Source organism: Gopherus evgoodei, chromosome 4 (assembly GCF_007399415.2).
Source record: "Gopherus evgoodei ecotype Sinaloan lineage chromosome 4, rGopEvg1_v1.p, whole genome shotgun sequence".
Classification (NCBI taxonomy): Eukaryota; Metazoa; Chordata; order Testudines; family Testudinidae; genus Gopherus; species Gopherus evgoodei.
In genome coordinates, this window is record NC_044325.1 from 21,872,269 (window position 1) to 21,899,269 (window position 27,001).

General features: G+C 41.1%; 1 protein-coding gene across 4 annotated transcripts in view; it reads left to right on the forward strand.

The window, feature by feature from the left end:
- PPP1R13B (protein phosphatase 1 regulatory subunit 13B) overlaps positions 1–27,001 on the forward strand; it is a 131,066-nt gene that overhangs the window by 11,157 nt on the left and 92,908 nt on the right. For 2 of the 4 annotated variants that reach the window (XM_030558642.1, XM_030558647.1), the window contains exon 1: positions 9,213–9,353. The exons of 1 other annotated variant lie outside the window; for it this stretch is intronic. In XM_030558642.1, the coding sequence (XP_030414502.1) occupies positions 9,228–9,353 (126 nt within the window). In that variant the 5' untranslated portion in view covers positions 9,213–9,227. Of the gene's footprint in view, positions 1–9,212; positions 9,354–27,001 lie in introns of those variants that run through there. One more of the 4 variants, XM_030558644.1, reaches the window with a different exon arrangement.

Consider the following 27,001-nt stretch of genomic DNA (forward strand, 5'->3'; position numbering starts at 1 on the left):
CCTCCCCAGGGTCCCGGCTCTTAGTTCCTAGCCTGGACTCTGAGACATAGCTTGAAAGCCAGCAATGGGCATGAGTCATTTGACCCAGACTCTGAAACTCGTGTTTGTATGTGGACATAGTGTTCTTTAGACTAGCTCTTACTTTCATTTCCACCTCTTAAGAGCTTATTACTTTAACTTTGTTGTGCCATTCAGTTGGGCAACAGACTGCTATGTATGAGGGGATGGTAACTTTGAACTAGGAGAGGGGTGTGTGTGTGTGTGTGTGTGTGTGTGTGTGTGTGTGTGTGTGTGTTTCTCCATTTCCTGTTGGTCTACTGATTCTTATCCCTAATGTTGTCTACTTGCGGTTCTGAAATGATTTACTTCAGAAGCATTATTTGGAAACAGGCTATAGAAAACTAACTTGTTGACATTATTTGGCTCAATCATTTTTCTTTTTGAGCTGGGTAAATAAAGCAATAGTGTCAATACGTGAAGACTAGGTTTTGCAGATTTCAGTTACATCCTGGGATATTGCCAGAATTTTGTAGGGATAGAGTTAGTGGGCATAACTTGAATTTTAATCTTAATTTTAATTAAAATTAAATGGGCTTTTTAGGTTTCTTATTGAATAAAAATAAAAATTTTAGAATATGTGAAGTACCTAGATTTGTAATACTGTTGAAGATGAAGACATATATAAAGACTCATCCTTCTATTTTTGAACACATGAATAGATTGGTTGCAAGCAGCTAAATTTTAATTGTTCAAGAATAAGGGAGAAATGTAACCAAAATCTTTTTAAGGGGTTAACTGAGAGCAGGGGGAAAACATTGTTTTGGTAACCTGGGACTATACTTGATGTCCTTTGGAAGAGTGGCCGTGATGATGGGTTGACTCAGGATCTGGCAAAGATGTGTGGTGGGTAGCATGGGAAATTGGCATCTCTGACTTGTGTGGTTATGATGCATATGAATGTAACCAATAATACTTTGCTTCATGACCACTTGGATCTTGGGTGGTCCAATCCATATGTTGATTTGTTTATACCATAGTGCACCAGGATCCACTTGCAGGCAGCCTTCGTTTGCATACCCAAGAGGATAACAATTAGTTTGTGGATGCTTCAGATCTTCAGTCTTAGTAGTAAAATATGAAAGCATAATGTTTCTAACTTCTTCAGGTACTAATTAGTATTCAGATAACTTTGTCAACTAGGATAAACACTGAGAGAAGTCATTTTTAAATAATATAAAAATTAACTACAAGTCCACTGGAACTAATAATGGGGAAATAAGTGAAGCTTGATCTTTATTTGTGCCTTATGAAGGCATATAAAAACACCTGCTTCTCTTTGGTTACCAGTGCTTGTTTTTTATTTCATAGGCTGTTTGTTATGATGTTCTGAAGACTAGCTAGTGTGTTAACTAACATTGGGGCTCAAAACCAAAACAAAAGATCATTAGTGTTCACGGTATTTTATGTAAAGTATCTTGTAATATTGATTGAAGAAAGCATCTCTGCATGCAGCTCTGAATTTCTCAGCATGTCTGCAGTACTTTTTTTCATAGACAACTGTGGACAAAAATAGTAGTAAGCTTTGGAGAAGATGTTTGAATCCTGTTCTTTGGAGTGTGAAAGATATGTAGTGGGAGACCTACTCTTTGCTCTTCAATCAGGCCAGCTTCAATTTAATTACTTTAGAGCCACACCCATAGACTAGTTGATAAATCAGACACCATCTCACTTGACATGACAGCATGTTCTATTTGTGTTAGCTGTCTTCTAACTTCTTAATGCTGCAGCTTACCTGCTTTATTCTGCAACTTACCATTTTTCTTCTGTCTTGAAAGAAGGGAAGAATTTTGGGCCAGACCCATGGCTCCTTCTTTGACAGAAAAGGACCCGAGAGCTGCCCTGCGAAGGCAGATAGCGATTCCATCAGCATTGGAGAATTCTTGGCATAAAACCAGCCAAACTAGCTATATATCTGCCTTTCCTATTGTAGGCCAAGTGTGTCTTGTGACTTGATGTTTCCCAACAAATGCTGCAATTTTTACACTGGCTGCAACAGCGGCTTAAACTATAGCAAACCTAAAATGATCTAGTATAGGCTGGAGCCTAGAGAGGTAAGGGATTGACTGTGTACACAGATTTGCAGAGGGACAAATTTGAGGTCTGTTATCTCACCTCTGTTTAAAAACATTTCTGCTGTTAACAAGCATGTTACCTGTGGAGAGTCAAATTATGAGTTTGAGAACTGCAAATCTAAGTATCTCTGATGGTATCTTCTAGACTGAGCACCAGGTCCTATTGGATAGATAGAAAGATTAACCTAAATCTATACAGAAGCCTGTGGAACCCCATGAGATTAGGTCCCTAGTCCATGAACTAATGGAACTCATTTAAAAAACTTTTCTTAAACGTTACATGACTATATCTAATACAATAGAATTAGTATTTATAATCCCTAATCTGTGATGAGATCTTTGAGCTATAATAGTTTTAATTAAGATAGGTTTTCCCTCAAAACACTTTATCAAAAATCTGATTTAAATAATTTTTTTTAATCCACTCTGCAATCCTATCCCTTTTTTAGCTCTTGTGGCTTCCCCTCATAGGATAGGCCCACTATTTGCAATCATCTTAGTAGCTCTTCTCTGTGCTTTGTTCCAGTTTAATTTAATCTTTCTTGAACATGAATAACTAGAATTATGCACAGTATTCCAAATGAGGATCTTCAAGACGATAGCATTAATATTACTTTATTGCTACTGGAAATGCCTTGCCTTATACAGGATTGTATTTGCCGCCTTCACAGCTGCATCATGTTGATGGCTGTAGTCATCCTATGACTGACCCACACACCCAAGTTTCTCCTCCTCTGTCACTTCCAACAGATGAGCTCCTAGCTTGTAATAGAAATTCTTATTAGACCTTGAGTGCATGAACTTGCATTTTGTACTATTGAATTTCATTCCGTTTCTGTCACTCCAGTCTTCAAGGTCATCTAGATCTTCTTGTATAATCTGATCCTCCTCTGTACTGACAATGTCTCCCAACTTTGTGTCAGCAAACACTCCTACCTTTTTATGTCAAGGTCAATAACAAAAATATTGAATAAGATTGGTGCCAAGACCGATTCTTGAGGAACTCCACTAGTAACCTCTCTGCAGTCAGATGATTTACCTTGCAGCTCAACCTGTTGCCTGCTCCACTTACGATGCCTACACTGATCTCCATCTTCCCTAATTTGTCTAATTTCCCGTTTGGTACAGGGTCAAATGCTTTACTGAAGTCCTAATAGATTAGAGCTGCTGCACTTCCCTTACCTGAAAACTCAAAGAAGAAAATCTGGTTAGTTTGGCATGATCTTCTTTAGTGAAGTCATGTTGCATTCCATTCCCTTTACCGTTTACCTCTAATTTAATTGTTTTTTCCTTCACAATTTGCTCTAAAACCTTGCTTAGTACTGACATCTGATTAACAGGTCTGTAACTGCCCAGATCACATTCTCCCCCCCCACCCCCTTTTCCTTAAATACAAATATGATGTTCTCCAGTCATATGGTACTACCCCTGACTAGACAGACTTATTAAAAATCCTAGCTACTGGACTAGCAATCTTATGTTCCAGTTCTTTCCATCCCAGAATACTGAAATTATCTGTGACCTCCCCCCCACCCAATTTTAGTTCCTTAAACTCTTTTTAAGATTTTCTGCCTCTGGCCCTGCTTTGAGCAGAGGGTTGGACTAGATGACCTTCTGAGGTCCCTTCCAACCCTGAGATTCTGTGATTCTGTGGTAACTTTCCATTTCCAATTGTACTGCCTTCATGCACAAGTTCCATATTCTTGTTACTGAAATCTGAGGCAAAGTATTCATTCAGTTTTTGAGCCATACATAGATTATCTTTAATCTCCTTCCCATCCACACTGCATAGCAGCCAAACTTTGTCCTTCCTTATTCTTAGTTATACAGCTAAAACCTTTTTCTAATTTCCTTGGCAAAAGTTAATTTTGGCTTGACTTTTGTTCCTACATTCTCTAACCTTCATAATGTACCTTTTTTTGCTGATCAATCCCTTTTTTCATTCCCTATAGGCTCTTGGCTTATTCCTAATAACCTTTTGGGGGTGGCTATTAGGCTCCAGCCACAACTGGATTTTCTTGGGATGCAAATTTCAGAGAGCTTTTTTTTGTATAGTTTTAAAGAAATTCCGAGCCTCCTTATTTAAGTGTTTGAGTTCTTCTTCAGTCCAAATGGCTACTTTAATTCCCTTAATTTCCCAACATCTGCCCTTTTTGAAATAAAAACCCATAGCTGGTGACCTGGTTTTGTTTATCCTTACAATTCAAACTGAATCAACTCACAATCTCTCATTCCATGTTATTTCCTATGACTACCTCTTCTATGGTATCCTCACTACTTACTAAAAACAAGTCTAAAATTGTATCACCTCTTGTTGGTTCAGTGTCGATTTGATGAAGAAACCTGTCACCTAGTACATCCAAGAATAACTGGGCCCTACTAGTATTAATAGCATTTACTCTCCCTGATTCTTTTCCCCTGAATCTAGCCTGGTGCTGCCTGTGATCCCTGGTCTCTAACTTCAGCCTGACTCTTGCTTACAGGACCTGGCTGTTGCATACCTGGGCCCATCTGTGATGGTTAGGTCAGTCTGACTATGCCTCAGTCCCTTACAGAGCTCGTCTTTTAAGTGTTAAGTTTGAGCTGACAATTAGACATCCACAAGGAGGTGGCAGAGAGACCGGCTGAGTTTGGACAAAACGAGACAGGTCGGGGAGGGAGTAGGGGGAGAGAGAGAGAGGAAAAAATCCTCCACATAGAGACTGTAGTTGAATGTGTGTTTGTGGATGAGATTAGGTGTAGAGGGAGAAGAGAATAGATCTGAGGACAAAGGCTTGTAGAGGAGAAGCAGGAGGAGACAGTTATGGATGCCAAGAGTGGATGTGATTTCAAGAGGAGCAGCATGGTCGGCTGTGTCAAAGTGGCTGATAGATCAAGGAAAATGAGGATGGAGTACCAGTTCTGAGAGTTGGTTAAGAACTGGTCACTGGAGATGTGGGAAGAGCAGTTTCAGTTGAGTGCAGTAAGTATAAACCAGATTCAATAGGGTCTAGGATGGAGTTGTAGGAGAAGTCAGGACAGTAATTGTAAACAGCACGTTCAATGACTTTAGATGTGAAAGGGAGATGGGGGGTGGTTGGAAATGCAAGGGGAGTTGAGAGTGGGTTTTTTAAGGTGGAAGAACCTAAAGTATATTTGTATTGTAATGTGAAAGAGGTGGGTGGAGGGGAGAGAAGTTAAGGAGAAGAGTAAGGGTGCAGAGGAGAGTGGGCACAAGGCAGATTAGGATACGGAATTGAGTCACTGGAACATATTGAGGGGTTAGTGGAAGAAAGCGGATTGGGGTGGAGGAATGAAACGCAAGCTGAAGAGAGGAGGAAGGTCATGTATTTTGTCAATTTCTCCTGAAGTAAATCCATTGTGATTCTCTTTAGAGAGAAGTAGTGGCAGGAAGAAAGCAGGGTTTGAGAAGTGAGTCAAAGGTGGCTGGGATTGTGGGGCCTGGGGTTCAGTTAAATTGGAGAAGTAGAGTTTAGCTCTTAAAAAAAAAAAAAAAAAAAAAGATGGCAGAACTTAAAGAGGGGCATATGAGTTCATAAGGGAGGAACTCTGGCTGGCCACAGGATTTCTATCTGAGACCTTCCACAGTAGGAATGGGTAGAGGTCGGGGGGTGGGGGGTGAGCCTAGGGATGGGCAAACCAGATCTCATGATAGGAGAGTGAGGCAAAGGAGTCAAGGGTATAAGAATAAAGAATGGAGAGACTCAACAACCGTCTTCATGGAAAAAAGTTATTTAAAGGAAAGTAGGCAGTCTGCAATACAGAGATGACAATCTGAAACACTAATCCTGCAAACTTTAAGCATGTTGTGCTGATTTATTCATATGCATATGTTCATAAGTGTGCAGGATGAGATGCAAGAAGATGAAAACAGGAGGAGTCAATGTGATTTTTGGAGAAACGCAGGAAAAAGGTTTAAAAACAAACATGAGTTAGCTAGGTAGTACGGCATAGGTCTTACTGTTCTTTCTTTTTGAATTGCTGCTATTTTGAAGTTAATTTTTAATCCTTGCCTATTGCCAGTGTATTTGTTTTAATTGCATACTTTCAGTAATTATTTTTAGCCCATGGCTATTAAACATTGCCTGTCTGTGTTCATTTATCTTGATAATGCTTGACTCATTTTATCCAATGACTATTTAAAATTTCATTTTAATACTTTTACTGTTTTTCCTCTTCTATACCTCTTGGTTTCGGCAGAACTCCGAGAGGATTATAAGGTTCTGCCTGTTTAAAATGCCTTTACAGGATTAGGGCCCACACTTGTATTTTCTCAGAGTGGTTTATGTAATTTGGATTATGGAACAAGCAGAGAATGTCCTGTCCTTGCAGTTATCCATCCCACTGTTTTTGCTCACTAAGGACTTTATTTCACAAGATAGCTATTTCAGAGACTCATGAGCCTCTTGAACCTTGCATCCATCTGGCTTGTATCTAATTCAGAGTTCAAATCCCAAAACCTATTGCTGTAGGTTGTATATACCCCTCTCTCTCCCTTTTAAAACAAATTCAGAGTCTGTCCCTTTGGAGAAAAAAATTTATGCAAAAGAATTTCTCTACCTACCCTGATACCTCTCTAAAGTAGGGTCTTATTGATGACTTCAACGAATTAGCCAGTCAGGGAGCTCTTTTTAACTATCCTCTTCATCTGCTGTCCACGGTCTAATATTGGTCCTAGGTATGTGGTGTGGTTTTTTTAATATTAAAAAACAAATTAATCATGATATTTTAGACCTTACAGGCAAATGAGTGACTTGGGCCAAGAGCTCTGATTCAGAGGCCGTACGACTATGGGTCAGGGTTTTGGGAAAGAGTGGAAGAGACTGCTCTATAGTTTATACTGCTCTTGATTACTGCATTATTTAACCCAATGGTTCTCAAACTTATTTCATCAGACCTCACCCCCTTCTTTATGTCTGTAGTCATTTATGCCCTCTCCCCCAAGTACATATACTGCCACCCAGCTCTGAAGGCCAGGCACTACTGTGCCAGCAGCAGCACAGAAATAAGGGTGACAATATGACAAGTGATGGATTGGAGAGGGATGGGAAGAGGTGAGCCCAAGCCTGCCTGTGAGGGGAAGCGGGGGGGGGGGGGTGCAGCAAAGGGAAAGACAAGCCCAGTCTCTAGCTGTCTACTTTATGCATGCTGCCTGGTTGTGCATGGCCCTTTTGTAGGAGCCCCAGCTACCAAAAAAAAAAGCTCATGCCTCCTTTTGACACATTCCTGCACCTCCCAAAGGCATGTCCATAGTTTAAGAACTGCTGACTTTACCCACTCAATACAGGTGCTATTCATCCTTATGATGTCAGTTTGTTTTTAATGTAGCAGAGTTTTTTAGTTGATGGGTTTTCTTTAAAAGAACACTGAAGAGTGGCTGACAGACTTAGAATTAGACCTACTGGAAAGGGGGGAGCAGGGGAGGGTGTGTGTGTGAGAAGTCTACATCACAAGGTTTTGTGAGCATACCTATGTTGGTGAGGGATGTGACAAAGCCACAAGCCGCCTAGCCAACATAGTTTTGCCAGCATAACTCCCAGTGTAAATGCAGCTATGCAAACAGTAGCTCTGTTATCATAAGTAATATAGTTCAGGGATGTGATGTTACTGTGCTGGCAGGAAAAACTCCTCCTTTTTTGTTGGGATATGAAGCATCTACATTTGTAATGTAGACAAGGCTTCTATCACAATACCTCTTAGAAGGCTTCTTAACAAATTCAGTATGCTCCCTGTTTCCAAGAATGGAGCAAGTATGCATAGTGTAGGGTTAGTACAATGTCACCTATTTAACATAATCTATTTCTTCTCTTCAATTATGGATTATTTGAAAAACCTCCAATCTTCTTTACTGGTGACTAAATTTGCTATCTGTGACAGTTCTGGGTTTTGAGAATTAGATTTCCCACTCCTTCAAATAAATTTAAAATCAAAAGATAACATTTTAGTTCTAGAAAATGGGAACATTTTCTATCAAATTAGATGGTTCCATTGTCCCTCAAAGGAGGTCTGTAGTGATCCTCCCAATTTCTTTTGATAGACCTATGTCACCCATGAAGGTCTTCTGAGGTGAGAGGGAGCCTGTTAGGATCAGTTTATACCTCCCCATTCCCAGCCCCCATGCCCTCTCAACGCACTTCAGGAGCTACTGGTGATGTGTAGCTCAGCATGTCAGAAGGCTGTGATATGTAAGATTCAATGGTGGCTCCTATTTTTGCTTGTGGGGATACTTGGTCACAGCCTCTTCTCTTCCGCCTTTAACTGAGCTCTCGGAGTGTGAGAACACAAGGAATGGAGGGGCTGGAAAATGTTCTGTAGCTCTTCCGATGCCTTTTATGGAGCTGCAGCTGGATTCACAGGTGGTCTCCTGCAGCTGTGGATCCTGTGTGCTTGAGAAGAGTGGATGTTGGTGATCAACTCTCTGGCCTCTGAGGCACAGAAGCAGCAGTAAATGCAGCTTACCAGTCATTGTGCAGTAGCTGTTTGATCCACATCCAAGAAATGGACAGGGCTTGAAATAGTGTATGTATACATATAAACATAACATTTTAGAGATGAGTATATATGGATTTTTGTTTTAAGCAAACAGACTGTTTGTTTCATTCTGAACTGCTTTGTTAGCATATTTAAGCATGGCTCTAATGTAAAAATTGTTTAATATTCTTTAGGGTAACTTAGCCACCTTTTAACAAAAAACCGTAAGTGGGTTTCTAAGAAGGATGGAAAGAGCCTTGTTTGTAAATGATTTAATGGAAATACTTAATCTTTGCCATCATTTGTTATAATCACAAGCAGAGATGAATATTGCGCAATGGTAAGATAGTAGAACTCTCCTAGTGCAAGTTTGCCTAATTAGGTGAAACTTGATTCTCCATATCTTGTTCCTGTCACGGCCCTGGCCTGTCTTGTTTCATTAGAACATCTTATCACTGCTCGTCATTACTACTTGTATTCATATGCCAGTAGACCAAAGGGACATCCATTTAAGTAGACTCACTGTAGCAGCTGGTGCACAGAAACTATTTTAGACTTCAGCTATACATCACCTATTTATATACTTTTTTTATTTTATATTCACTATTATTTACTGCTCTGCACATGAAGAATATTTTAAGAATGGTTCTTAAAAGTATTATAAACAAGACAAAAGAGAAATCTTGGCTACCAGAAAAGATTGGAATGAAGCCTGAAAGTAAGAAAATGGACAAAGTAATTCAAAAAAAGGTGGGATTGTATTGTTTGCTCTAAAACTGAACTTTAATTTGTAACCACGTTTTACAAAAACTAACCATGAAATGTTATGATTATTCGAAGCTTATAAGTGGGTGGGATTTTTTTCCCCCTTGATATTTAGGAGCTTGCATTTACTGCCTGGTAACACCCCTCTCATATGTGAAATGCCTAAAAATAGCAGTTCTGTGAGTTCCCTTTGAATTTAAAAATACAGTGAGCCAAATTTTTAAGTGCTCAGAACAAAACAGATTTTTTATTTTCGTTCTGCTTGTAACTAAAATTTAGCTACAGTATTTTTGTAATGCTCTATCAGTTATCCAGTCATTAGCAACTCTCACCCCAAGAGTATTGGAAGGAAGAATCTGTCTTCAGACAGTCTCTTGACTCCTAAGGGATCTTTGTTTTCACTTATTAAATGATTCTCAAGCCAGTAAACAATAGATCCAAGATCAAGGGCTTGCTCCAATCTTAAAACAACCCACCAAACAAACCACTTATTAATTTTTTTAACACAGTTTCTAAGCTGTCTGCTTTCTTTCATAAAGGAAGTGGTCAGTTACTCCTTATGTCAGTGTTTGAAAATACAGAAAAAGGTCTGGAATACCTGTCTACTTGCAGCAGGGTCTGTGTTTATACATTTTAAAGAAGTTGCTGCTTTCCTGAAGCATGTAATAAGATAGTCCTGAAGGTATGGTAGAATCAGAAGTATGATATCTTCAATAAAAATTACTTTTGTGTATAACTTGTGGGTCAGAGTGCCTTACAAATAAGAAGACGACATTAAATGTACTAGTAGCCTTGCATATATGCCATAAAGTCCATACAATTTTAACTTCCTGAGTCATAGTACATGGTCAGTCACTTCTGGAAATTTAGTGAGAGTTGTGTGAACTTTCAGTGATCATTCACAAGGCCAAACATGGGACTGTAGCAAACAGCACTTGATTCTCCCAAACCTTGTACCTCACCCTACAGAAGAGGGTAAGAAGTCTGTTTAAATGATGCTACTCATGCAAACTTCGTTTTTTCTGAAAGGCACAGTCTTCAAAAATTAGTTGCCTCCATTCTCCCGCTACAGCCATGCTGTGTGGTTTAAAAAGCCTACCCAAAGTGAGTGGTCATTCAAAGCTGACTACAGTAGTGAAGATCCCAAACATTCAAAAATCATGAGTTAAGCCTTTTTTTTTTAATAAATATTTTAAGTGGCTTAAAATCATAATGTTATGGTTTGTGTGTGGCTTTTTTGTCTTCTGGGTTCTTGAGTCTTTAGTGTTCACCATGATAGCTAGAAATTCGCTTTTTCTAAAAGGAAAGCTGAGATGCTCATGCCATCAAGTGATTACTTTAAAGCTGCAACTTCAGTAAATTAACAAATTTTGTGTAACTCATAGACTCTAGGACTGGAAGGGACCTCGAGAGATCGAGTCCAGTCCCCTGCCCTCATTGCAGGACCAAATACTGTCTAGACCACCCCTAATAGACATTTATCTAACCTACTCTTAAATATCTCCAGAGATGGAGATTCCACAACCTCCCTAGGCAATCTATTCCAGGGTTTAACTACCCTGACAGTTAGAAACGTTTTCCTAATGTCCAACCTAAATCTCCCTTGTTGCAGTTTAAGCCCATTGCTTCTTGTTCTATCATTGGAGGCTAAGGTGAACAAGTTTTTCTCCCTCCTCCTGATGACACCCTTTTAGATACCTGAAAACTGCTATCATGTCCCCTCTCAGTCTTCTCTTTTCCAAACTAAACAAACTCAATTCCTTCAGCCTTCCTTCATGTTCTCAAGACCTTTAATCATTCTTGTTGCTCTTCTCTGGACCCTCTCCAATTTCTCCACATTTTCCTTGAAATGCGGTGCCCAGAACTGGACACAATACTCCACTTGAGGCCTAACCAGTGCAGAGTAAAGCGGAAGAATGACTTCTCGTGTCTTCTTTACAACACACCTGTTAATGCATCCCAGTTAATGCATCCTCATGAACCAGTGATCTGTCCTCATCCTCCTTAAACCTTCAGCTGTCTTCAACAGTGTCAACCGTGCTCTTCCTGAAATCTTGTCCTTCCTTGGCTTTCATGACTCTGTCCTATCCTGGTTCTCCTGCCTCTCCTAAACACTTGTTAAGCATGTTCACATCCTCCCTTGCCCCCCTCCACCAGTCATCTGTGGAGAATTTAGAGCTCTTTTTAGGGTGCAGAGGGAAAAAGCTACCACTATTAAATAAGAACATAGGAACGGCCGTACCGGGTCAGACCAAAGGTCCATCTAGCCCAGTATCTGTCTACCAACAGTGGCCAATGCCAGGTGCCCCAGAGGGAGTGAACCTAACAGGCAATGATCAAGTGATCTCTCTCCTGCCATCCTCTGACAAACATAGGCTAGGGACACCATTCCTTACCCATCCTGGCTGATAGCTATTTATGGACCACCATGAATTTATCCAGTTCTCTTTTAAATGCTGTGGTAGTCCTAGCCTTTACAACCTCCTCAGGTAAGGAGTTCCACAAGTTGACTGTGCAGTGTGTGAAGAAGAACTTCCTGTTTGTGTTAAAGCTGCTGCCTATTAATTGCATTTGGTGACCCGTAGTTCTTGTATTATGGGAATAAGTAAATAGCTTTTCCTTATCCACTTTCACCACATCACTCATGATTTTATATACCTCTATCATATTTCTCCCTGACCCCCCTTAGTCTCCTCTTTTCCAAGCTGGAGTCCTAGCCTCTTTAATCTTTTCTCATATGGGACCGTCTCTAAACCCCTAATTATTTTAGTTGCCCTTTTCTGAACCTTTTCTAGTGCCAGTATATCTTTTTTTTTTTTTTTTTTTTTTTTGAGGTGAGGAGACCACATCTATACACAGTATTTGAGATGTACCATGGATTTATATAAGGCAATAATATATTTTCAGTTTTACCCTCTATCCCCTTTTTAATGATTCCTAACATCCTCTTTGCTTTTTTTGACTGCCTCTGCACACTGCATGGACATCTTCAGAGAACTGTCCACGATGACTCCAAGATCTTTTTCCTGACTCGTAGCTAAATTAGCCCCCATCATATTGTATGTATAGTTGGACTTGTTGTTTTCAATGTGCATTACTTTACATTTATCCACATTAAATTTCATTTGCCATTTTTTTGCCCAATCATTTAGTTTTGTGAGATCCTTTTGAAGTTTTTGGGTAATCTCATCCGTAAGCACAAATTCAATTATCATCTCTTTGTGGATGACACACTGATGTATTGCCCTTCTTAAGACTAGTCTCCTTCTATCCAAACTAAAATCTTAGCCTGTGTCTGACATCTCCTTGTGGATGGATAGCCATTAGTTCAGACTCAACATGGTTAAGAGAGAGCTCCTAACATTCCCTGTGAGACATTCTATAACTTGGGGTGAAGGGGGGACATAATGTGACCTCCATGTTCCCTACAAGGCATGCTTTATACGTATCAGGAACAGCTTATGATCTGCTGAAAGTCATTTCCCTACCTATATATGTATATCATTAATGCATATGAAGTTACGAGAACTGTTTGTATGGCTGTCACTAAAACATACTGCAAGTTGGGGAATCAGCCAAATATTAGCCCCCCTAGAGACAACAGCAAGGAAAGTAACCAATGTGTCAAACAACCTATCAGCAGCCATTGTCCAGCAAGGAAGCTAGAATTCAATGACTCACCTGCATGAGGCCGCGCCAGGGGAATTGCTCAACCTTGCCTACAGACACAGTAATGCCCACCAGACGTGTTTCCCAAGCATGTGAGACTGAGGGTATAAAACAGGCCAAGCATGGGCCTGCTCTGTTCTTTCTCCTTCACACACCTATGCTGCAAGCAACAAGGACATTTTGAAGACTCTAACTGAGGAGAATGGCCCACATTTCAAGGGTGAAATCTATGTACTGCAATATCTGGAGGGGGAGAAACTGTTTAGTCTAGTTGCCCATTCTAATAGGGTTGAGAGTTTAGACTGGCTCTGGGAGCATTCCAGCAATATAGCTGGGTGTGGGTGTCCGTGATGCAGTTGTGCTGAATTTTATAACAGCTCGTGGAGGGGTTTGCTGCTGGTCACTAGCAAGGCATTGAGAGAGACAGCCCAGGCTAGACAGAGTTAAGGGGGCACAACAGTCCCACAGTCTCAAACTTAACCCCAGGGATCCCATCATACCTCCTCCACTCCTCCTTTCTCAGTCACAGGTCTATTTTGTACTACAAAGTTAGATCAGTGTAAGCTGCCTTGCATTGACCTAGTTGTATATGTTTCTACACTTAAATCTATCTTTCACTGATATAAACAGGACACTTAGAGCGATGCAGTAACACCCCTTCCCTCAACTGCATTGAGCCATGGTTGATACGCTGAGGTTGATGCAGCAGTAAGTGTAGATGTTAGGGTTGACATAAGTAACGCAACAATTCTCCAGTAGCTATCCCACAATTCCTGACTGCTCTGGTCACAATTGTGAACTCAACTGCCAGGGGCCACACTGACCAGAAGGCCTCTCCTTCCCCCCCCCCCCCCCAAAAAAAAAACCAAAACAAAAAAACACCTTTAAAGCCCTGTGAATTTTTTAAATGACTTACCCTGATCGTTGAGCTAGGCAAGTGCACCTAGCAGCTTTCCTTTGTGTGCAGCTGACCATCCTGACTACATGCTTCAGATGTGCTCCTGCTTGAAGTAGACAGGAGATTTTTATCTCCTGGCCCTGTGTGGAGAAGAGGCTGTCCAAGGACAGTTATGGACCTGCTGTAGAAATTGCCATGGGGGTGCAGGAGAAGGCTGAGAGGGGCCAGTGCTGCATGAAAGTGAAAGAAATGCATCAGGCGCATCAGAAAACTAGGGAGACAAACAATTAATCCAGTGCTGAGCCACAGACCTGCTGCTTTTACAAAGAGCTGGATGCCATGCTTGCTAGAGAACCCACAGATCACCACGGATCCCTCCAAAGAATTGGAATCATGGCCCCATCACGTGGTGAGGAGGAGAATGGGAGATGTAACCAGGGGCTCAGCTAAGCTGCGAGACAAGACCTGTTTGAGACTACACCTCAGTCCTGGCAGGCAAGCATGCGAGAGTCTGATGCAGGAGGATAGGTCTTCACGTAACTGTACATATTTCTTGTTACAAGTGATGGGCGCTTCCCCGCGTGCCCCTCCCCCAACTTCTTGAAAAGTCAATAACTGTGTCCTGTTAATTTGCTCATAGTAAAGAGGTAGTGATACAACTAAGAGATAGTGTTGTCTGCTTTTCACTCCTCTGTGGAGATGGGGGAGGGCACATGAGGTAGTTGATGTACACAGGAATGTCCCTTGAATCCTGCTGAGATCTCTCAATGAAACTTTCATGGAGGTACGATGCAATCATCTCCTGAAGGTTTTTAGGGATGGCAGCCTTATTTCTTCCTCCAGCATAGAACATATACCCATATCGGTCAACAATAACTTGAGCAGACAGTTTTGCATGTACAAGCAAGTAGCATTCAGGTCCAGTTGGCTCTGGGACACCAGCAGCAGCTGTTCTCACCCCTCAGGGTAACAAAGGCAGAGAGATCAGCTAAAATCACTGCTACCTGTGGAAAATGGTGCCGGTATTCAGTGCCGTTGCCCTTTACTCATAGTTTCATGCAACTGAGCAATTCCCTCCTCATTCCTGGCAGGCCATGTTCACCGTGGCTGGTGCTGTGAGCACTTCTGTGCGTAAGCACTCTGAAGCAAAAATGCTAATATGCATGGTGGCTTGTTTTGTTTAAACTTTAGAGGAGTAAGAGAAGGGAGTTCTGCTTCTTAAATTTTTGCTTTCTGTTGTGATTACTGACAGTGGTACCTCCTGTGTTTCATCTGCAGTTGCTGTGGCCTTGAGGGGTTCCCCCTTCACATGTGTGGAATGACTAAGCCAGATAAGGAGGAGAAAGAAGAGTGCTTGGAATGTTGTTTTAGTGAGTTTCTGCAAGCCATTGCTGCATGAGACTGTGAGCAAAGGACCTGGAGGGTGAACATTGCAGACAGCCTGGAAAAAGAAAGCATGAACAAGAGAGTCCCAGCAGGAAAAGAAGGGGGAGATTCATCAGGACAATAGTGGGGCTTCTCTAGCAGCGCAAACAGATGCTGCTGACTCTTGTGGACCTTCAGGTCCACCAATCCCCGATTCACTTCACTTCCTTTTGCACTCCTCAGAACTCCCATTACAGCACCTTCCGTCAGCATCCAAATGGTGTCGGGTGCCACATCCCTACCACTGCCACTCCACCCTGACGTTAAGGACAACCGCAGCTTTCTGTACACTGACCTATGAAAGCCACAGTTGCTATATGTGTAGGTAAAATGGATGTGAATGTGCTTTCCCTTGTAAAGTTCTGTTCCATTCTTAAGTTTTTAATCTATTTGCTCTTATTTTGCACTTTTTTTGCACCAATTTTATTATTGAATATAATTCTATTTGGAAAATAATTCACCTTTATTCATTCACAACATATGCTGCAGAGTGCCTAGCAATTCAAAAAGCACCCACTCGTTACTGTACAGTGTGGCACAACTCATAGGATCAGTGGCAGTTTAATAATCAGGAATATACAGTAAGCACAACAAAGTTTTTAATAGGTGAATTGAAAGTGTTGTATTTATAGATGTATACCAAGCACCACACAATTCATAACAGGGCCCCAAAACAGCAGTGCCAGGTAAAGCACAGTGACAGTGAGCCACAGTAATGTGACTTTTGTGTAAAGTGCTCTTTCAGAGCCTCCCTGAGCTGCAGAGCTCCACATCGAACACTTCTAATAGCCCTTTTGTATGACTAGTCACTCAGCAAACACTGCTCCGCCTCTGCCCTGCACCCTGGCATCAACTCTTCTTCCGTCTCCCCCATTCCCCTTCCCGCTGGCTTCCCAAATATATTATGCAGAACTCGGTAGGCAGCTATAACCATTGCAGCTTTTTTTTCCCCACTGAGATCCAAGCTTGAGTAAACAATACCAGCATCCCTCAGCCTACTAAAAAGTGCATTCAACTGTTATTCTGTACTTTCTCAGCCAGTAGTTAAACCTTTCCTTGGTGCTGTTGTTCATGAAGCTATACAGCAGCATCCTCAAGAGGTAGGCTGGGTCACCCAGGATCGCTCTTGGCATTTCAGCATCACAGTGGTCATCTGCTTTTTGGGAGAGAGAGTCCTTGCTTGTAGCTTTCTGAAGAGTCCTCTCTTAAAGAAGAACATTATGCATCTTCTTTGCCCATCCAACACTGATGTTGATGAAATGTCCCCATAACCATAGAAAAGTAGCCCTTTCTGTGGATGTACTCTGGCAGGGTGGTCTGATGTCAAAATAAGGATATGCATGCCATCTATTGCCACACCACAGTTCTGGAAGTCTGTTTCTGCAAATCCATCCACTATATCATGCACATTGCTGAGTCATAGTCCTGCATAATGGGAGATGATTGACTGCACACTTGCATGACAATGGCCCCCACCGTGAATTTTTCAATTTAAAAAAAATTCTCACTGACTAGTAGCCATTTGGCATTGCAGATTTTTTTTTTTTTTTAACCACAGCTCATTTTAGTGTTCTTGCATTGGAAGGCTGGGGCAAGCTTGGCCCACAAACCCAGGAATGTGGTCTTGCACATCCAAAAGTTCTGCAGCTGCTGCTTGTCTTCGCTTTCCAAGTCCTTTATGATGTATCCCTACCCTAGCTCCCTACCCTAGCTATCCTTTCCTCATTTACTATTGAAATGTCAGTTGTTGGTTTTCTTTTCCCCCATCAATTGACCAATGATACCTGTCTCCAATGCCCATTAGTTTAAAATTTTCACACAAACCTCTTCATAACTTTCTCCCTTGCTATCCCTCATGCTTCAGAAGATCTTCCCATAAACTTCTACTTTGCTACCTCATCTTCTTGAACTCTTCCTTTAAAACTCCTTTGCTGTGATGCCACTTAAAAAACTTGACAATAGCTGCTGGTGTTCTGAGACCATTGCCTATCATGCTGACCCATTGTTGCCTTGTACTCAGTCTCTGTAGCCATTGGTGTCTGTCTTTTTATATTTGGACTGTACGTTCTTTGGGGCTGGTACCATCTTGTTAGTGTGTTCATACAGTGCCTAGCACAATGGAATCCTGGTACACGAGTAGGGCTTCTAGGCACTGGAATAATACAATTGATACAAAATCCAGAGAGTTGAAAGGACTGAGATTTCATAATATGAATATAGTTCGTTCTTGCATGCCCTGAGTAGTAAAATATCTAACGTTGACACTTAATGTATGATCATTGGCACCTGAGTTAGCACTCAGTGAAATGAATTGGTCAGTTACACTTTAGAGCTAGTGTTTTTTGGGCTTTCTGCCCAATCAGTCTCCCCTGCACCTGATGCAAATTATGTTGGCATAAAGCTGCCACCATTAATGTATTGCTTGTGCATATGCATACTTGGCTCCCTGTGTCAGTGCTGTGCATACTGAAATCAGTTTGAGTGGCTAATAACTGTGTAGTTTACAGTGGTGGTGTAGGTGTTCTGTTGTTCAGAAGTTGGTCCAATAAAAGATATTACCTCACCCATCCTTGTCTCTCTATACTCAATACAGTAGTGTCTGTATACGGGAGTTGAACTGAATCAAATTAGGATTTGCTGAAGAATTCACAGAATTGTGAGACAGAATCTGACCTTTAATTTACAAAATTTCTAGCCTTTATGGTTGAAGATAACCTAGAAAATGTGAAACAACTGTAAACCAGTTCAGTGTCTGCCATCCTCCACAGCCAGCCTGAAATTGGCCCTGGAAGGTATGACCTGCTCCATTCATGTCTGTTAGGGGGACCGCATGAATTTTGTAATTCCACAACTTTGTGATTTGGCATTTTTCCCAAGATGCTATGGAATTTAGTATTGTGGTCACTGAATTCACTGTTTTGCTGCAGCCAAGTATCTTTTTTTTTTATTTTCTATCTCCCTTCTCTGTTGGAACCTGTCCAAAGCTGCCTCTTTCTCTGCATCTTCTCCAAAATGGTGAGTTGTATTTTGGTGCATGGTTCATGTAATGTGGAGGTGAGTGAGCCAGAGTTGGAGTGCAGTTTTTAGCCAGGAAGCAGAGTGGTAAACAGTCTGGAGACTAGAGCAATAGAATAACCCCTCACTGGTACATATGGGGTAGGGTGGGAAAGGTGTTTTTGAACTAGGTTATCTGGACATCTTCAGGGGAGTATTGGTTGTAGCAAACTACTGCCCAGTGACAAACCTCCTGTTCCTTAGCAGGCTCATACAGAAGTTACTCAAAGGCTATCTACAAGCTCATTGAACTGAATCTAATATTCTGGATTCAGGTCAAGACAACAAACTAAATCTGTTTTTTGTGGCACTGATGAATGATTTCCTAATGGATAGAGAACAGCATTCATTCTCCTCCTCCTCCTGAACCTCTGAAGTGTTCAGCACTATCTACAATGAGATACTGCTGTCTAGCCTGAGAGAAGTGGCAGGGGTCCAGGGTAATGCACTAAAATGGCTTAAGCCCTACCTGAAGTGATGTGATGGTAAGTAGTGATGGGGGAGGGGGGGGAACTGCACCTCCCCACTAGGCTCCTTACTTATAGAGGCCTATAAGGATCAGTTCTCTTTGGTTATTTTTAGCATGTCCATGCAACCACTAGGTGAACTGGTCAGACAGCCTGGACTCAAGGTGACCTCAATATGCAGGTGAGACACAGCTCTACTTCCTTCACCACATATGACCATACCACAATCATCAAGGTGGACCAGTGTTTTGAACAAGGTCAGCACAAGGATGAAGAATAGCTGGCTGACACTAAGGAAGACTGAGGTGATGGTGGTGGGCAAAGGAGAGCACTTTGAAGAGTTCTCTGCCATAATCCAGTCTTTTTTCTGTGTGTGTCGAAGGTACACACCCACAACTGGCCAATTCAGTGTAATTTAGGAGTACTCTTGAATTCCTCACCTGATGCTAAGCTGTTACATAGAAATGCTGCTATCATATCGGATTGGTTAGACTCTACCTTCTTCTAGTGGACAATGACCTGACCTCAGTTCACATCTTTGTCAGCTCTTGGCTGAACTACCACAGTGTGATACATCTGTGCTTGAAGCCTTCAGCACTTAGGAAACTCCAACCAGCACAGACTGCTGCAGCATGTGTCTTTAGCAGAACAAGCTACTGCAAACACATCAAACCCACTCTCTGTGCTGGTTTCCTTTTAGACTCATCTGTACAGGAGAGAGAATGCTCTTGGAGGCTAGTCTAAGACTGCAGAATGAACTCCCCTGAGCTGGGAAAGGGGAAACCAATTTTTGGGGCTGTTTCCTGTGGGTTATAGGTGTATCTTGTTAACAAGAATATTTTTTGTGCCTGTCTCCTTCCCTTCTCTTTTTTCACCCAGAAGTAAATGTGTTTATGTGGAGGTAGATTGTCATCAAATCTAAAATTTTGTGGGGTTGTCTTGGAACACAATTTCTATTATGACAAAAGCACTAAAAGGCACTGTAGACACATGTTGGCAATGTCTAACTGATAGTCTGGGAATCCGCACAAGGTGCAACAGTGTGGCCAAATATGTCCAAGAGTTAGATTTCTTCCAAAAGGATGGGGGAGAGATAATCAGTGGGGGAAAACTGCCAAAAGATGACTTTTGAATTCTTGCTGTTCCTTTTTTTTCTTTTTCTTTTTTCCCCATTAATCGGATCACTATCCTACATTCATAGAAATGTAGGGCTGGAAGGGACCTTGAGGGGTAAACTAGTTCAGCCCCTTGAGCTGAGGTGGGACCAAGTATACTATCCTTGACCATCCCTGACAAGTGTTGTTGTCTAACCTTTTTCTTAAAAACCTCCTAAAGGTGGAGATTCTACAGCCTCCCTTAGAAACTTACACCAGAACTTCACTATCTTTGTAGTTAATGTGACGCCCTAGCACCCGCTTATTCGCCATTGGCTTACAATTAGGATATGTTTTGCACGAAGTATGCCTTGTGAGAGAGAATTCTAAAAGTCTTGGTCTGCTAGACATTAATATCTCATTTGATTGTATGTGAAGTTATGAAGTTTGGCTATATATGTGTTACTGAAACATGTTGAGGTTGAAAACACCCACAAGCAGCCTTTCGGGTACAACAGTAAAAAGGCTAAACAGTGTTAATGGCTTATTGAGGAAATGCACATAAGCACAAGAATTACCCCAGGAACTGTGTATAACAGAAACTGCGCAGAGATAGCACTACACAATGGGAACTGTTTGACCCAAGTCACAGCAGAAGAACTTTCCAGTAAGTGGGAAGAAGATATAAAAGGGGACAATGACATCATACACCTGGAAACACCTAAGGAACAAAGACTGAACTGGGGGAAGTGATGGTCCCAGGCTAAAGGGATTTCTAGCCTGTGTATAGAAAACCAAGCTGCAAAGCCAAGGCAGCTTGTGCCTTAAGAGTTTGCCAGCCTATTTATCACTCAGGGTGAGAATTTGCTAATTCATATCCTACCTATCTTGTATGTTAAGATCAGCTTCCATTTTTGTTTATTTACTAGGTAATCTGCTTTGATCTGTTTGCTATCACTTATCAATCCTTTTATATTTTAATCCAAACCAGTATGCGTTTAACTAAGGTGTCTGGGGAAAATCTCAACTTGGTTGCCGCAAGTGTGCATGGACTTCTTCACACTGAAGGAGAGGTGGACCAGGTGATAAACCTATATACTGGGCAGATTTAACCAGGGCAGGATGGTATTGCTCTGGGATCTGAGGCTGGTGATTAGAGAGCCTGCATGTAACTGCAGCTAGGTGTGTCCCTACCTCTTTGAATGCTGGTGAAAGTGAAAGCTTGGAGGGCTTTGCAACTTGACACAGCAGCACAGTGAGAGGGAGCCATGGCTGATGGGTCAGAGGACTCAGTTGTATCCCAGTTCCAGGTGGCATCCTGGGGGGGAACCAGTCATTTAGCTTTTCCTAATACCTAATCTAAATCTTCATTGCTGCAGATTAAGCTGATTGCTTCTTATCCCACTTCAGTGAGCACGGAGAACAGTTGATCCCCATCTTTATAACAGTCTTTGAATATGTTAAGGGCTATCAGGTCTGCTTTTAGTCATTGTTTCTCAAAACTAAACGTGTTGTGCTGTGCTGTGCCCTGCCCTCTGCCTCCACCCCGCCCCCCCCACTTTTTAAACCTTTCTTAATATGTCAGGTTTTTCTAAACCTTTTTATCATGTTTGTTGCGGTCACTCTAGATCTCTTCAATTTGTCCACCTTTTTCTTAAAGGGTGGCACTCCTCAGCTGGCATACTGTGTCCAGTTCGGGGACACATGTTCTCTCCTGTGTCTTCCTTACAACATTCCTACTAATACACCCCAGAATATTAACTTTTTTTTGCAACTGCATCACATTGACTCTGACTCTCATTTAATTTTGTGATCTACTATAACTCGAAGAACCTTATCAATAATGTCTAGCTAGTTATTTCCCATTTTGCAGCTGTGCATTTGATTATTCTTTCCTTAGTAAATAGAACATAACGATTATAATCTGTTTTGGTTTATGCCCTATCTTTATTTTGTTTAAAAGCTCTTGGTAAAACTGAACTTTAATGCAACCTCAAGTAGCAGGGCTGTAGTTGGCAAAGGCGAGGTTGAAGAGTGCCTTGCACTTGAAATGAAATGTGGTGTGGTTTCTATCGTGTTTCTGGGAGTACGTGGAAGTTTTGTGTTATAGTCTTAGACCTTTCCCGAGACTCAGTCCATCTCATTCGCAAATTCTCCATCTTGTAATGGACAACTCAGTTTGGTCACAGGCAGAGTTTGCTGATCAGTCCTAATCCTGGAGCTTTAGGCAATATTTTTAGATACTTTGTGCCCAACCATTAAGTGCCTTGAAGGTGAGGACCAAGATTTTGAATGGGGTCATGATCTTTGTAGGGATAGTACCCAGGTTTTTCTCCAGTGTCACATAAGAGAGGAAAATGGGATTGTTCTATGGAAATATCTTTGAACTCTGCTTAGAATCTACTGTCTCTGTCTCTGGCTAACATATTTGAGAACAGATCAACCTCACCCTGCGTTTTTTTTCTTTTGGAAAAGGAGGAGCACTATCTCTGTCTGCCCCTTCCACACCAGAGCCTCCAGAATACAACAGTGAGTGTGGGGGCAGTCTGATAATGGTAGTAATGCATATGTACAAGAGTCTAGCCACATATATAGTTATATTTGGGATCATGCTTCCTAAGTTAATGACTTGTACAAGATAATTTGGTAGAACTCGAACATCATTTTGGTTACACTTTTTTATCTAAAAATAGGAAAGATAAATGGGAACAACAGGAAGGAAAATCTAGTTACTAGTCAATGTCTTGCGATTGACAGCCCTAAAAAAAGATAATTAACTCATGTGATTTATCTCAAAACTAACTCAATTAAAATAATTGTGATCAGTATTTAACAGTGCAATTAAAATACCAATTTAAATTTGTTTGGATGTTTTTTCCACATTTTCAACTATATTGATTTAAATTAAAGCACAGAATACAAAATATACAGTGTTCATTTTATATTTTAGATTACAAATATTTACACTTTAAAAAAAGAAACAAGATTTAATATTTTTCAGTTTGCACTATAGTACTTGTATGAGGTAATCTCTTTATTGTGATAATGCAACTTGCAAATGTAGGTTATTGGTTGGTTGGTGTTTGCACCCAAAAACAGTTATGTAACAATCTCTAAAACTTTGGACTTGTAGGGTCTAATCAGTCCTACTTCTTGCTCAGCCAATCACTAAGACAAACAAGTTTGTTTACATTTACAGGAGGTAATGCTGCCTGCTTCATATTTACAGTGTCACCTGAAAGTGACATAGCACTTCAGTAGCCAGCATTGCAAGCTATTTATGTACTAGCTATGAAGGGGCATACAAATGTTTTTAGCATGCTTTGAACACCATTCCAGAGGACATGTTTCCATGCTGATGATAAAACCCTTTATTTGTGACAGTTCTCCTCGAAGGAGTTCAGTATGTCTCCTGGTCTGTGGTTTTACCCTCATTCTGCCATATATTCCATGTTATGGCAACCCAGTATATGTTCAGTTTAAGATTGGGGAGGGCAAACTATGGCCCACAGGCAGGATCTGGCCCATCAGGGCTTTCAGTCCAGCTCTTGGAAGTGGTCTGCACCACGTCCCTGTAGCCTCGGGAAGGGGGAAGCAGAAGGTTCTTTGCGCTGCCCTTGCCTGTAGGCACCCCCCCGCCCCAGCTCCCATTGGCCAGGAATGGAGAACCATGGCCAATAGGACTTTGATGGTGGTACCCACAGGTGAGGGATGCATGCAGCATAGCCACCTATACCACTCCACCCCCACGAGCCACTGCTTGACATGCTGGCCACTTCCGGGAGCGGCACAGGGCCAGGGCGGACAGGCAGGGAGCTTGCCTTAGCCCTGCTGCACGCTGCTGCCACCCCAGAGTCACTCGAGGTAACAGGTGTCGGGCCAGAGCCCGCACCCCAAACCCCTCCTGTACTCGGCCCCCTAACCACCTGCTTTGAGCCCCCACTGCACCCTCCTGCACACTAACTCTCTGCCCTGAGTCCCCTCCCGCACTCTGAATTGTTACAATTGTAAATACATTTTTTAAAAAAATATAGGGCCTGATTATGGTCTGTTACTGATTTTAAATCTGTTACTTCTGCACCTCAACCCCTTGCCCTGCACCCTTTCTGCACCTCTCACTCCCTCCTGCCCCAGTCCTGCATTCATGACCCTGCATATAATTTCCCCACCCAGATGTGGGGCCAAAAAGTTTGCCCACTCCTGATATTTTTAAGAACACTTTCATTGCAGATTTGACAAAACACAAAGGTACGAATATGATTTCTAAAAATAGCTATAGCACTTGACCCAATGTCTAAGATTCTGAAGTACCTTCCAGAATGGTATTCTGTTTAACAGTGCCATTAAAACTGCAATTAATCATTAATTTTTAAAAATCATTTAACTGCCCTAGTATTTTTATTTCAATTTATTCTGTCCATTGCTTCATCATCAGTTTTTGGTTTTTGTTGTGGAGTTTTTGTAATTCTTAATCTGACTTTTCCAAATAGACAAAATATAATGTGGACATATCATTACATTTTCTGCATGTAATTTTCATATAATTCAGTTTGTCAGAAACCTTATTTTAATGGAAATGAAGTTTTAGGTGAAAGGCCAGTTTCTTGTAAAACAGCAAATCCATGTAGTAGGCTGCTTTTTAAAAGGCTTGAGTCATTTCCCCTTCATCCCCCACACTGCCACCAATTAAACTTTTTTTTTTTTCCGGGTTGTTAGGTTAAAATTGGGAATCCTGTTAAAGAAATTAATATATGTGACTTATTTAAATATCATAACATTAAAACGTATCTCGAAATAGCATAGCACTATATGAACAGGCTGTCAGAATGCAAGAAAGTATTTCAGTTTCAGGAAGTAGGACATCAGAAAGCATGCATTTGTGTTGAAATGCACTGAAGCCTGAAAGCCTTTCCTGTTAACTGATTAAGTTGGTAAATATCACTGAAGGGTAAGGTAGCAAAAGGATTTTATGCACTGTTTTTAAACTTACAGTTTAAGACATTGGTTGGCAAATCTAATGCTTTGGATCTTGGAGAAATACAGCACAGCATTTGTAATAGAAAATATTTAGTTCAAATATTTTTCAACTAAATGAAAAGTACAACGTAAAGGAAAAGATGTATTTATCTCTGTCTGCTGTGTTTACTGAAGTAGTATCTGAGTGCAAGATCTAGTAAGTAGTTCAAACAATACTGCATATTCTCTTTCCTCCCCTCCTCATTAATAATAAATAATCATATTACTGTGGGAAGAGATGGTGGAGAAGCATTTCATTTTAAAATTAAGGGTTGTGGTTTTTTCTTGGCTCTCCTAGGAAGGTTTTTCCCAGTCATAGGCCAGCTGCCAACAGAGCTGTCTCCTGTTAGTTTTCCTCTTGATCTAGATAGTTACAGTGTTCCTGAGACATGCAGCTGATGTGGTAAATATTAGGTGCAGAGGTAAAGGCAGTTTCTTAGAGACCCTCAGCCCATGGAGAGCAAAGAAAATAAGAGCGACATCTGAAACTTAACTTGGTATTGAGCAAGGAACCAATGCAAGTATTGTGGTCCAGAGATGGTTTACTCATGAATATTTTTGGTTCATCCTTATTGTGGCATTGTTCCCAAGTGTCGTGAATTGCACTAATCAAGCAGGAAGGATATGAAAGCATGGATTAAAGTGGCAAAATCCTGCTTTATCAGGAACAGCAACAATCTTGTAGCAGGAGCAGGTATTTTGAAGTTGTTTTCCATTTGAAACCCCATTATCCATAGATAAGGACTTGCTAATTCCTCCATGCTTTAGCAAAGAGGTAATAGAAGCATTTTCCATAAGGATTAAAATATTCCATATGGACAGGGCCTAATGGACACACTGGTTCAAAATCTGAGGTGGAAGCTCTTAGAATAAATGAATGTTGCTTCAGAATTTATCGCCAGGAAATATCTGTCATTATGATCCCCTCATCCACACCCAGTCACACATAGATATGGCTCACAGTTGAAAATACTGATGCAAAACTTTTTTTTTTTATTTTCAACCATAATTGTTTTTGAAAATTGTTTTCCCTGTGTTCTCCAGGTGATCTGTTCCACACTTCCTTCCTATCCATATGTATTTGGAAAGCTTATAGTTGTTTCAGCAGCATATTTGCCTATCTGAAGGCCTCAGTTGCTGCACTATTCTCTGGGCTGCCTAGCTTTCTCCCTATACTTCTGGTCCCCAGTTGCAAGTTGAACTCCGCACTGGTTCCCTATTCTGGCTATATGAAACAGTGCAAGGAACATTGTGGTGAAAGCTGCAGAACAACAGAAAGTTGAAGGCAGGTCCCAGCAGGGCAGGTAGATAGAAAAAAATAAATAAATTGGGCACTTAAGTGCAGTAAATATGGTGAATTTTGGTGGCAGGCTGAATTCCATGTCGTAGTGGGGAAAATGTCAAATTGCATACTGTAAAATTCATGGTGACCCGATTTGAGATGAATGGGGCAGATCATACTTCACAAGACTGTTTGTTTGTTTTTTTTTGGTTTAGGCTGTCTGCAGATGCAGGCAGGTACCATTGTATTGATTTTACACTATTTTCATGTCATGGTTACAAATTTCATAACCAGAAAGACTGGGAACTTGAGTCTTAATATTTTTTTTTAAATCAAGATTCCAGTAAAATATTCAGGTACAAAGGGTGAATTCTGCAATAAATTCCACAGCCCTGGAATACTGTGATCATGTCTGAGTCTTGTCTACCCTAGGAAAAGTCAAATATTTAATTAACCGACAGTGCTAACGATAGTTGAAGCTATTGTGTAGGTACAAGCGTGGTGGGTTTTTTTTTTTTTAAACACACTGTATCTACTCAAAAGATGGCTACATCTCATCTACACTATAGCTTCTAACGTTGTTACCATTGGTGGTGAATTTGTCCAGTGTAGGCTCATCTTTAGATTAGTACCTTTCCAACACTGAAACGTATTGACTTCAAAGACTTCAGTATATTGGGGAGGAGATGGCTGAAGGGCAACAGTAGTATAGAGGACTGAGCAAAAAG